At 39.4% G+C, this 13,655-nt stretch overlaps 1 protein-coding gene across 9 annotated transcripts in view; it reads left to right on the top strand.

The window, feature by feature from the left end:
• Positions 1-2,225: 2,225 nt before the first annotated feature.
• brca2 (BRCA2 DNA repair associated) overlaps positions 2,226-13,655 on the top strand; it is a 36,051-nt gene continuing 24,621 nt past the window's right edge. For 4 of the 9 annotated variants that reach the window (XM_065008075.1, XM_065008076.1, XM_065008077.1 and 1 more), the window contains exons 1-10: positions 2,676-3,430; positions 8,469-8,543; positions 8,669-8,917; positions 11,576-11,636; positions 11,810-11,859; positions 11,945-11,973; positions 12,068-12,179; positions 12,268-12,329; positions 12,568-12,658; positions 12,768-13,523. In XM_065008075.1, coding sequence (XP_064864147.1) covers positions 8,492-8,543; positions 8,669-8,917; positions 11,576-11,636; positions 11,810-11,859; positions 11,945-11,973; positions 12,068-12,179; positions 12,268-12,329; positions 12,568-12,658; positions 12,768-13,523 — 1,462 coding nt within the window. In that variant the 5' untranslated portion in view covers positions 2,676-3,430; positions 8,469-8,491. Of the gene's footprint in view, positions 2,323-2,544; positions 2,645-2,674; positions 3,431-8,468; positions 8,544-8,668; positions 8,918-11,575; positions 11,637-11,809; positions 11,860-11,944; positions 11,974-12,067; positions 12,180-12,267; positions 12,330-12,567; positions 12,659-12,767; positions 13,524-13,655 lie in introns of those variants that run through there. The other 5 variants (XM_065008071.1, XM_065008074.1, XM_065008073.1 and 2 more) reach the window with 4 other exon arrangements.

Raw genomic sequence — 13,655 nt, forward strand, 5'->3', positions numbered from 1 at the left:
TACTTACCCTACACTATTCATCTCATATGCATATGTATATACTGTACTCTAGATCATCGACTGCATTCTTATGTCACTAGCCACTTTAACTATGCCACTTTGTTTACTTTGTCTACATACTCATCTCATATGTATATACTGTACTCGATACCATCTACTGTATGCTGCTCTGTACCATCACTCATTCATATATCCTTATGTACATATTCCTTATCCCCTTACACTGTGTATAAGACAGTAGTTTTGGAATTGTTAGTTAGATTACTTGTTGGTTATCACTGCATTGTCGGAACTAGAAGCACAAGCATTTCGCTACACTCGCATTAACATCTGCTAACCATGTGTATGTGACAAATAAAATTTGATTTGATTTAATTTGTCCTGGGATGTAAACGTTGAGTTGTTATTTTACCTGAAATGCACAAGGTCTGACAATTAATCCACACATAAAACGGTCAACCAAATCGTTTCTAGTCATCTCTCCTCCTTTCAGGCTTTTCCTTCTTTGGACTTTATATGGGGATTGGCATCTTAACTTTCATAATAAGGTATATTACCACAGCCGACCAACCGATCTCAGTTCATCTTCAATCACTCACGTGGGTAAAACCAATGAGATGGCATGTGGGTATATGCTTCTATAAACTAGGAGATGGGACAGGCAGGACTTGCACCGCGTTCAGCGTCACAAATAGAACTGACTTCTATTTTAGTGCTTGGAAACGCAGACACTCGTTGGCGCTCGTGAGCATTGTGGGTGCAATGATTGAATAACATGTATGTGTACATTTATTTGGAACGTGAGCGGTGTGGTCAGCATATAATGGTCATCACGCGCCAAACTGCATACGTAAAGGCCGTCAAATCAACTCAACTGCATTCCTTCGATATAAAGTTGTTTTGATGAAAATGAAAATGTGTCAAGTTTGTTACTTTCACAAGGTTGGAGTAAAAACATGTTAAACTGCTTTAGACATTGGCTCAAATCTAGGTTTTGCCTTTGGATTTCAAGAAAATTAACAGCTAAAGGGGGAAAAAATATTTATTTATTTATTGTACCTTTATTTAACTAGGCATGTCAGTTACGAACACATTGTTATTTATAATGACGGCCTACCCCGGCCACACCCGGACGACAGTGGGAGAAGTTAAGTCAAAGACAGTGGTTAAATGTTCTGACTATATTTTTTTCATTCAAGTACAGTGGGGCAAAAAAGTATTTAGTCAGCCAGCTATACTTATTTTCCACCATCATTTGCAAATAAATTCATAAAAAATCCTACAATGTGATTTTCTGGATTTTTTTCTCATTTTGTCTGTCATAGTTGAAGTGTACCTATGATGAACATTACAGGTCTCTCTCATATTTTTAAGTGGGAGAACTTGCACAATTGGTGGCTGACTAAATACTTTTTTTGCCCCACTGTATCTCAGTTTTTCGCCCACTCAGTTGGTGGTGGCAATACATCTTTCTGGATGAAATCCAATAAAATCTTGAAGAAGAAGAAGCAGCATGTTCTGACTAGAGGTGAGGCCAAATGTGAGACAAGAGCCTTTTTGATAGACGTGTGGCAGGAGAGACAGGACTCTGAGCCCAAGGGCCGGCATTTATATGCCCTCCAAGAAAGGTCGGTGGACCAAAATTCAAAGGTCAGATTAGGAAGGAAGAGGTGGCATTTGCTAGATTGCGCCTAGGACATTGTACAAAAGCTCATAATTAGTTATGGTTGGCAAGCATGTGAATGGCACAGATAGAACAACGAGACAGATATTTCACTGGATGTATAAATATGTAGCATCCGCTTGGTGTTTCCACCAAATATGGTAGTGAAAGGAGGCCCAGCGGCCAGCAGTTGGAGAAGACAGATTTTGGCCTACATTCTGCAAATGTCATAGATTAAACATTGGATATCAATAGTTTTCTGTTTAGCTTATGCCAAAGTATATATTTTTATTTTAAATGCGTTATTTAGGAGTGCAAAGAGGAATTGAACTATTGAACACGAGTATTTCACAGACTAGGTGTTCCCTAACGGAAATATGCAGATGTCTGCTAGAACGGGCCAATAAAATCCAAGCACTAACTAGCGAGATCTTATTGGCCCGTTCGTGCTTGCCTTTGCCCACCTCCTTGATTGTTCTGCCCACAAGGACTAATTTGTTACCATTGGAAACGACAGGCTGTGGTCTATCTTGGTTTAGTTATAAAACATGTTTGTTAATATGTCGTTATATTGTTGTAAGTATTTTGAAGTGACTGAAAGATTGAAGTGAAGGGTCACTGAGGTTGGACGAGATTTTGAAGATGGGCCTATTTGAAGAGTAAGGGCTCTTTTTTATTTTCTCAGAAGTATTGAGTTAGGTAGGAGGATTTAGAAATGTGGCGCTAATGTTGTAAATCGTAATTGACCCACACACTCCAGCAGAGTAGGTGTCGGCATGCACCTTAAACGTATGTTTGCGGACCGCCCATTGCACCATAGAAAAAGAAGGTTCTGACTGATACAGTCTGACAAACATTTTACGTTACCTTATTAAGCAGTCAAAGGAAGTCATAGCTATCGGTCTGTTTTCTGTGTAAGGACTGCTAGCTACAGTGCACTCTCATGTTTACCCCTGCTGTGAGGAGAAGGAGAACGAGACAGTTATGTAATTTTTTAAATGTTATCTCTTGCACCTAGCGTAGCTTGCTAGCTGTCATCACTTTTTTTTATCAGTGTTGGTTTGTTGTTAGCTAACGTTAGATGTCTTTATGTAACGTTACCAATCTTCATATCGTTAACTTTTCAGCTTACTAACGTTAGCTCTCTCTAGCTAAGTATGGACTAACAGTGGTAACTCGTTATCTGTTCTTAGCTATCTTGCTAGTTATCTTTAGATGTCTTTACGTAACGTTACCAAGCTAGTAAAATCTCCATATCGTTAACTTTTCAGTTGACTAACGTTAGCTCTCTAGCTAAATATGGACTAACAGTTAGTGGTAACAACTCCTTGTGACAACTTTATTAGTTAGCTACTAAGCTAGGTGCGTTTTAGCAACGATAGTATTTAACTTACGAACTAGTTGTTTGACCCCCTGAAAAGTCTGCCGGAAGCCAGCAGTGAAATACAGTTCAATTTCAATTTACTATGTGGATTGTGTATATAGTTGATCATTATGCAGGGGGAATATGGAACATATACCGTGGGTCTTGCAGTTCCTCCGGGAGGTCAGTTCCTTACTGCTTACCTCAAGTCAAAGTCCCCCACAATGTCTTGCTTTTTTTGTGCCGTTTATGGCGCACTTGCAGGACTGTTATTTTGACATGAGGGTAAGCGGAGAGGAAGTGGGTCTACAACTGACCCATGTTTGGAAAGTTTAATGTTCTATTATATGCTTTTTCTCAACTTCCCCCCATCATAAGGACCAACCTTACGGACAATTGGCAGAGTAAGTTGAAATTAAATTTTTATTTAACGAATGGCTTCCGGCTATGGAACGCCGTTTGGGTATTTGCGTGTCAAACAATATACACGTCAAAAAATATATGCCCGTCAAAACACTATTTGACTCGTCAAATAACACAATTCTATTATAGAAGGTTGTGTGTACTGAATTTTCACGTGCAGGCCACATCTAAAGACGTGCACGTGCGCCACCACTGTCAAAGCTGTACAAAAATACGCCTGTAAACAAGTACACCATCCACGAACGATGTGTTTACCATACCGTGTTGGTAATAAGTAATTATTTGTTCGACCGAATGGGATAACGTCTGTGTGAGCATTTTTAAATAAGATAAGGATCCAACGAACATGATCAATGTTTGCAAGTATATTTGATAATGATGTTATTAGCAACTTCTGGGGTAGCTAGCTTTAGCTTGGTACCTAGCTTGCACCAATGCAACCAGCTTGAAAACAATGACCAGTAGAAACTGCAGTCATTATACATTTTTTTAGCAATGATTTAGGAATCCATGTGAGTAAGTGTTTGCTAGGTTGTCACTTGTTGTTCTATTAAAATCGAACTTCAGTTCATGAAAATAACTAGCTAGCCAGCTACTTAACCTTGTTGCCCAAAGCTAACGTTATAAACAGCCAGCTAGCTGAATTTGGCTAGTGAGGCTTGACCAGACCGGGTTATTGTGTTGTGAAGTTAGCCACAATAGTGGAATTTGCTTTTCACCTTCAAAATAAGTCCCTTTTGAAAGTGACGCAGAAGGTTACAATTGATGGAATCATGCTTAATTTAGACAAAATAATGTTAAACAAGGTTGGAATGTGGAGCAATGAAATGGGTTATCAGTCTTCGGTGACACCCACAGAACACAACTGAAGAGTTGACGCAAATATTAGCATCATAGCTCTTATTAAATTAAAGGTTAAATAAAATAAAAAGTAAAACATATACAACAAAAAATGCAGGACTTTGACTGTGGGAAATTACCTCCCCGGTCAGAGTATTGACATTACTATTGCACTGTACCGCCTTACCCCCTCAGAGTAATCAGACTCCAAAACATCCACATTGAATTGTTTTTCCTCTGGAATAGTGTTCAATACACATAGTAGGTTGACTGGTACAATAAATGTGGCTCAATTCAGTGGTTTCAGAGTCCCGCAATAAAAACTACAACGTTAATGTTCTCTGGTTGTCACTGAATAGACTGATAACCCACGTCATTGACCCACAATCCATAGGTAAGGCTGTACAGTTAAATAAGTATGCCTTCAATGGAATTTGAAAGTCTACATCTAGTGTGATTTCAACAGATTGTCAAATTAACAAATTGTCTTGTTTTAATTGATATAACATTCCAACCTCGTTTAGCACGATCTTTTCCATTATGGCATGATACCACTATTTGTATTAAATTGTATCACTTTTAATGAGACTTATTTAGAAGTGAACTGCAAATTCCACTATTGTGGCTAGCTTCACATAGGTGGGTCTGACCACCATTAATCAAATAAGAACTGTCTTATAAATTAGGAGTATTTTAGATGACACCCAGCTAGATAACTATAGCTACTGAAACGGATTGTGGTTTTGCTATGTTTTTGAGGAAGAACATTGTTTGCATCCATCAGCTAGCTAGCTTTTTTTTAATGACCAGCACTGTCCAGAGTTTAGGAAGTGTGTCTGCATTCTTGCCGCAGGTGCAAGAGACAACTTTACCAGCATCATGGCATTCGTATCATTGTGACAATTGAAATACGAGTGATGGTTTAATGAATGTATAACAACTATGCAAAACATTTATGAATGTGTTAAATTATGTGACTTATTCAGGGCCTGATTAGTCAACAAGCTTATATGACGAGTCAGTGTTATTTGATGTATTTTTTTGACACGTAAAGACCCGAACGTTGTAATATTAGCATTTCTCAAAGTATCTATCAGTTACCTAATATTAGCAAGCTAACTACCTTGCCTAGCTTGCCTTGTAAACATCATGCAGTGAGGTAGCTAGCATACCAACCTGGTCTCAGCATTTCATATGATTCTGTACGTAAATCCGGGACATCATACTAAATGAACTGTTACATTTCAAATGGTAGGTATTATTTTGTGAATGTTTATCACAATTCATATTATGTTCCAAGTTTGCAAAATGTACAATATGTTGTACATTTGCAAAACATATGTCACAAATTCTAGTTAGGTGGCTATGGTTAGCTGATATTAGCTAGAGAAAAGGGTTAGCTAACATGCTAAGTAGTTGCAAAGTATCTTAAAAGTAGCTAATAAAATGCTAAAATTGTCTGTGAGATTCTAACTTGCAAGACGTTACTGTTATATGCCCACCTACCCACCCCGACCAACCACCCAGTAACCATTTGTCTTATGTTATATTTGGTATGGTTATATTTGGTATGGTTACATATCAAACTAATGTGAGTGTCCCGGATTTACATTTACTATGTCTCGTCTATAAGAACAGGCTGAGCTAACAGATGGCTTGCCACAGAGTGTATTTAGAAAGTATTCAGAACCCTTGACTTGTTACAGCCTTATTCTAAAATGGATTAAATAGTCTTCCGATCACATCTACACAAGTAGCTTTACTCAGTACTTTGTTGAAGCACCTTCTGGCAGCGATTATACAGCCTTGATTCTTCTTGGGTATGACACTACAACCTTGGCACACCTGAATTTTGGGAGTTTCTACCATTCCGCTCTGCATATCCTCTGTCAGATTGGCTGGGGAGTGTCGCTGCTCAGCTATTTTCAGGTCTCTCCAGAGATGTTAGAACGGGTTCAAGTCTGGGCACTGGCTGGGCCACCCAAGGACATTGAGACTTGTCCTGAAGCCACTTCTGCATTGTCTTGGCTGTGTGCTTAGGGTCGTTGTCCTGTTGGAAGATGAACCTTTGCCCCAGTCTGAGATCCTGAGCGCTCTGGAGCAGGTTTTCATTAAGACCTCTGTACTTCACCTCTCTGACCAAGGCCCTTCTCCCCCGATTGCTCTGATTGGCCGGGGGGCCAGCTGTGAGAAGAGTCTTGGTGGTTACAAACTTCTTCCATTTTAAGAATGATGGAGGTCAATGTGTTCTTGGGGACCTTCAATGCTGCAGACATTTTTTGATACCCTTCCTCAGATCTGTGCCTCGACACAATCCTGTCTCAGAACTCTATAGACAATTCCTTCGACCTCATGGCTTGGTTTTTGCTCTGAAATACACTGTCAACTGTTGGCCCTTATCTAGACAGCTGTGTGTGCTTTTCCAAATCATGTACAATCAATTGAATTTACCATCTCAAGGATGATCAATGGAAACAAGATGCAACTGCGGTCAATTTTGAGGGTATACTGCGGTCAGTATTCAGGGTCTGAATACTTACAGTACCAATCAAAAACACATATGGAATCATGTTGTAACCAAGAAAGTGTTAAACAAATCAAAATATATTTTATATTTGAGATTCTTCAAAGTAGCCACCCTTTGCCTTGATGTCAGCTTTGCACACTCTTGGCATTCTCTCAACCAGCTTCACCTGGAATGCTTTTCCACATATACTGAGCACCTGTTGGCTGCTTTTCCTAAACTCTGCGGTCCAACTCATCCCAAATCATCTCAATTGGGTTGAGGTCGGGTGATTGTGGAGAACAGGTCATCTCATGCAGCACTCCATCACTCTCCTTCTTGGTCAAGTAGCCCTTACACAGCCTGGAGTCAAATGATATTCCCGCTAAGTGCAAACCAGATGGGATTACATATTGCTGCAGAATGCTATGGTAGCCATGCTGGTTAAGTTTCCCTTCAATTCAAAATAAATCACTGACAATGTCACCAGCAAAGCACCACCACCTCCATGCAGTGGGAACCACACATGCGGAGATCATCCGTTCACCTACCCTGCGTCACAGGCACGGCGGTTGGAACCAAAAATCTCACATTTGGATTCAACAGACCAAAGCACAGATTTCCACCAGTCTAATGTTAATTGCTTGTGTTTCTTGGCCCTAGCAAGTCTCTTATTGCTGTCCTTTAGTAGTGGTTTATTTGAATCAATTTTACCGTGAAGGCCTGTTCCACACAGTCTCCTCTGAACAGTTGATGTTGAGATGTGTCTGTTACTTGAGCTCTGAAGCATTTATTTAGGCTGCAATTTCTGAGGCTGGTAACTGTTGAACGTATCCTCTATAGCAGAGGTAACTCTGGGTCTTCCTGTCCTGTGGCGGTCTTCATGAGAGCCAGTTTGATCATAGCGCTTGATTTTTTGCGACTGCACTTGAAGAAACTTTCAAAGTTCTTGAAATGTTCTGCCTTGACTGACCTTAATATCTTCAAGTAATGACTCTGTTGTTTCTCTATGCTTATTTGAGCTGTTCTTGCCATAATATGGCCTTGGTCTTTTACCAAATAGGGCTATCTTCTGTATTCCACCTCTACCTTGTTACAACACATCTGATTATTTCAAATGCATTAAGATGGAAACAAATTCCACAAATGTAATTTTATCAAGGCACACCTGTTAATTGAGATGCATTCCAGGTGACTACCTCATGAAGCTATTTGAGAGAATGCCAAGAGTGCAAGTCTGTCATCAAGGCAAAGGATGGCTACTTTGAAGAATCTCAAAAATAAAATATATTTGGATGTGTTTAACACTTTTGGTTACTACATGATTCCATATGTTAGTTAATAGTTGATGTTTTCACTATTATTCTACAAAGTGGAAAATGTTAAATAAAATAAATACCTTGAATGAGTAGGTGTTGTCAACCTTTTGACTGGTACTGTATGTAAATAAGGTCTTCGTTTTTATTAATGTCTAAACTTTCGCTTTGGCATTATGGGGTAGTGTGTTTAGATTGCTGAAACATTTTAATTGATTAAAGTTTAGAATAAGGCTGTAAAATAACAAAGGGTCTGAATAGTTTGCGACTGCACTGTAGGTTTGCCAGTCGTGAATGCTGCATATAGACTAGCTATTTGCTTATCTAGCCAAGTAAACTTTAATAATCAACTCGTTTCAGGCATACCACAGATGACCTAAGACATGAACATAAGGAGAAACATGTTTGATGCTTTCAAGGATCAAATATGGGAAGGTAGCAAGTCATATTTTTAACTTTGCATCTAATTTTCTCATTATAATCATTAATGTACCTGCTAGCAATGATATTGTCATATAATTTATACTGACTCTTCTCTATTCCATATCCTCTCAATGAAGAGTTGGGACCTCTGAACCCAAACTGGTTTGAAGAGCTCACTGCTAAAGCTTCCAGTCGGGATTGGGGTGATACAGAGAAAGATAATCCCAGTACTGCAATATCTTGTGGACAAGATGGCAGTTTCAAAACACCATTGGGGAAATGTCCCCTTGATGGTGATATGTTCTCTACCCCGAAGATTTTCAGGCAGAGAAGACTACAGTCTCCTGAGACGTTGATAGAAGATGCAGTGTTTTTTCCTGATCAAGGTAGAGAAATATTTGTTTGCACTGTTATAATAAACTATTCTAAATTTCATCATTGACTTACCCTAGCCCAACATGTACTGTTAAGGATTGTTGGCAAGCCTACTCCTTTCACATCCAAGGACCTACACTACTGTTCAAAAGTTTGGGATCACTTAGAAATGTCCTTGTTTTTTAATTTGAAAGAAAAGCATAACAATTGTCAATTTTAAAATAACATCATATTGATCATAAATACAGTGTAGACATTGTTAAAATTGTAAATGACTATTGTAGCTAGAAACACCTTTTTTAAATGTTTTTTTTTTTTGAATATCTAAATAGGTGTACAGAGGCCCATTATCAGCAACCATCACTCACTTCCAATGGCACGTTGTGTTAGCTAATCCAAGTTGATCATTTTAAAAGACTAATTGATCATTAGAAACCCCTTTTGCAATTGTTAGCACAGCTGAAAACTTTTGTCCTGATTTAAAGAAGCAATAAAACTATTGAGATGCAACTTACATCTTGATGTTGGTCACACAGAAAACATTGGTGAAGTTAAATGAATAACTTATTTAAAAAATGGAAAAGTGATGCATGCATATGTATTCACCCTTTTGCTATGAAGCCCCTAAATACGATCTGGTGCAACCAATTACCTCCAGAAGTCACATAATTATTTAGATTGCACACAGGTGGACTTTATTTTAGTGTCACATGATCTCAGTTTACATAGTTGAAGTCGGAAGTTTACATACACATTAGCCAAATACATTTAAACTCAGTTTTTCACCATTCCTGACATTTAATCAGTTAGGATCACCACTTTATTATTCTGACATTTCACATTCTTAAAATAGAGTGATTTCTTTCAGCTTTTATTTCTTTCATCACATTCCCAGTGGGTCTGAAGTTTACATACACTTAATTAGTATTTGGTAGCATTGCCTTTAAGTTGTTTAACTTGGGTCAAATGTTCCGGGTAGCCTTCCACAAGCTTCCCACAATATGTTGGGTGAATTTTGGCCCATTCCTCCTGACAGCTGGTGTAACTGAGTCAGGTTTGTAGGCCTCCTTGCTCACACACGCTTTTTCAGTTCTGTCCACAAATTTTCTATAGGATTGAGGTCAGAGCTTTGATGGCCACTCCAATACCTTGACTTTGTTGTCCTTAAGCCATTATGCCACAACGTTGGAAGTATGCTTGGGGTCATTGTCCATTTGGAAGACCCATTTGCAACCAAACTTTAACTGATTAACTGATGTCTTGAGATGTTACGTCAATATATCCACATAATTTCCTGCCTCATGATGCCATCTATTTTGTGAATTGCACCGGTCCCTCCTGCAGCCAAGCACCCCCACACCATGATGCTGCTACCCCCGTGCTTCACGGTTGGGATGGTGTTCTTCGGCTTGCAAGCCTCCCCCTTTTTCCTCCAATCATAACGATGGTCATTATGGCCAAACAGTTCTATTTTTGTTTCATCAGACTAGAGGACATTTCTCCAAAAAGTACAATCTTTGTCCCCATGTGCAGTTGCAAACTGTCGTCTGGCTATTTTATGGTGGTTTTGGAGCAGTAGGTTCTTCCTTGCTGAGCGGCCTTTCAGGTTATGTCGATATAGGACTCGTTTGACTGTGGATATAGATACTTTTGTACCTGTTTCCTCCAGCATCTTCACCAGGTCCTTTGCTGTTGTTCTGGGATTGATTGCACTTTTTGCACCAAAGTACGTTTATCTCTAGGAGACAGAACATGTCTCCTTCCTGAGCGGTATGATGGCTGCGTGGTCCCATGCTGTTTATACATGCATACTATTGTTTGTACAGATGAACGTGGGAGCAATTTCCAAACGCCTGAAGGTACCAAGGATGAGCCAGACTTGTGGAGGTCTACAAAAAATATTTTCCCCTGAGGTCTTGGCTGATTTATTTTTGGAATATTCCATGATGTCAAGCAAAGAGACACTGAGTTTGAAAGTTGGCCTTGAAATACAGCCACAGGCATACTTCCAATTGACTCAAATCAAAGGCTTCTAAAGCCATGACATTTTCTGGAATTTTCCAAGCTGTTTAAAGGCACAGTCAACTTAATCTATGTAAACGTCTGACCCACTGTAATTGTGATACAGTAAAATAATCTGTCTACACAATTGTTGGAAAAATTACTTGTCATGCACAAAGTAGATGTCCTAACCGAGTTGCCAAAACTCTAGTTTGTTAACAAGAAATTTGTGGAGTGGTTGAAAGACGAGTTTTATTGACTCCAACCTAAGTGTATGTAAACTTCTGACTTCAACTGTAGATAATTAGAACTGATGGGCGCCTCTCTTCCGTAAAGCTTTAACATGGAAATATTCCTTTGTGGGAATCTTGTTAAAAAGGTGTCGTAATTTTACAATTTCTTTCATGAAAATAAATGAAAGTGAAGTTCCAAAAGTTTCCAAAACCGTATTGCCAGTGAGGATCTTAAACATGTGGACAGAGTGTCAGAACAGTTGTACAAATTCCTGCTCCGTCATAAGTTCTTTAACTGAGAACCCTTCTTTGGTGAACGAGTGCTAGACCTACCTCTAACCAGTTGGCCTATCTCCTTTTTCCTGATTTTCTATGTTATCCCTGATTACGTGGCTGCGGAATGTGTGCACTGGTATTTTCCATTTTGCTGCTCAGGAACCTCTGCAACTGAAAAAATGGACACAAGCCCATGCTTATTTGGAAAATCAATAGACAGGTGAGAATGTCTGTCTCTTTTGTGCTGATACGTTGGCTTTTGACAAATGTGCTACTCTAAAACTATACCTTGCTTTGCTAATGCCTGGATCCTGATATTCTGACCACCTGCTCAGAATGTGATGTCAGAACACCTGCTCTTGTGATGGTTGACATCAGTGGTTCTATTTTCAGCGGGACCCCTAGTAAATCCTATAGAACAAGGCTGCATGGAGACAGTTTTGGTAAGCTGACTGGTGACTTTTCAGTGTTGATCGATGTTTATATTTATTATATTGATTTAAAATTTGCACAACTTTCTTTTTACAGGGCTGCTTGACACACCGAAACACTCTACGGTAGGTGCAGCTGTTCTTGGGAAATCTTTTTAAAACCAAACTAGTGTTTTAAAAGTTCCAATACACTTTTTTTATTAAGATCTTTTTATTTCAGCAGGCACACTCTGCCAAACGTATATCTGAAAGTCTTGGTGCACAGTTAGACCCTGATATGTCCTGGACCAGTTCTCTCAATACACCTGTCATGTCGCCCACCATAATTTTGAGTAAGTATGATACTGTATGAATTTGGGGTTTTATTATAATGGGAGTTTTACATTGGTTGTCTAAAATGGCATGTCCTCACCCTTGCAGCTAAAAGTGAGGAGCATAGTCTTATGTGCCCAGTAAGAATTGCTACGGAAGAGCAGGTTATGGTGAGTATTCCATACAATCCTAGAAAAACTCATGGCAGGTTAAGGATAAACAGATTTTTCTTCCTCTAAAGATGTCTAATGCTATTGACTTGCTGTAATTTTAAAAACTAAATTGGATAAATAGTACAATATTGCTCCAGTACATTGGTGTCCCCTTGATTACACTTGGATACTCTACCCATGCTCAAGGCATTTGTGTATCAGACTTGTAGAGAAGGATTTGTCTGCCCTCATATAGTTTGTGCGAAAGCTTTTCCCTTCGGCCAAGGAGTCTAGAAGCACAATGCTGTCACCAGAACAGAATGATAGACCTCTCTGTCAACACAATGGTGAGTATTTGTTGACTGGTAACTACGGTAGTAAATATTGTAGAAGTTACTCTGCACAATAACACTGTAACAGCTACAAGTACTGATTATTTCTCTGATATACCAACAGGACTGGATTCCCACTTGCCTGGTGTGATTGACATCTCCCCTGGCTTTCAAGACACGTTACCTGGTGACAGTGGCAGCCATTGGAAACAGACTTTACCAGATGCTATTGAGGACGGAGAAATCTGCAGCACAATGACCGGTGTCGTAGATGGAGCCGAGGATGTCCTCTCCATATTCTTCAGCAACAAAAGTTTGGCTTTACAACGGGTGAAGACCAACGAGAGAATCAAAAGGAAGCCAAGTGGCGCAACTAAGGAACACGTACCTACTTCTACAACGGAACATGACAAAGTATCCAGTGAGGGAGCAGGAGAATACCAACACACCAGGGAAACCTCTGAGCCTCTTGAGTCCAGGACTGACATGAAGTCTGGGGATTTGGTGACTTCTCAGTGGACTCCAATAAATGTACCTGACTTTTCAGGCTATGATATGGATTCATTTCACCATGAGGGGTCTTCCTCTACTAAACACATACTTCCAAAAGGTGGCAAAGGTGAAACATTCCGTGACTTCACTGGAAGCCAGCAGGAAGCCACTGTCCAGGTGGAGTCTGCTCTTTCCAGAAGAACATTACTATGCACCAGCCAGCCAGAGGGATCTCAATTGACAGGGTCTGTAGTCGAAAGCTCTCTAGAACACACCTTTCCCAGGAAAACAAGGACATTTGTTTACTGTGTCCAAAATCCACTTCTGTCAGTGCAAGAGAAATATGTTACTCAGATGTTACCTGCATCACCTGGAACTGCTCCCAGAGGTAAGATTGTAATGCTGTTTTTTAATCTCATTCCATTTATTGTATTGATTTCTTTCATTCAATGAAACGATTTCACTGATATATATTTATATATATTGATACATATGCTTTTATTCTCTTCCATCATGTTAG

Source organism: Oncorhynchus nerka, linkage group LG23 (assembly GCF_034236695.1).
Source record: "Oncorhynchus nerka isolate Pitt River linkage group LG23, Oner_Uvic_2.0, whole genome shotgun sequence".
Classification (NCBI taxonomy): Eukaryota; Metazoa; Chordata; class Actinopteri; order Salmoniformes; family Salmonidae; genus Oncorhynchus; species Oncorhynchus nerka.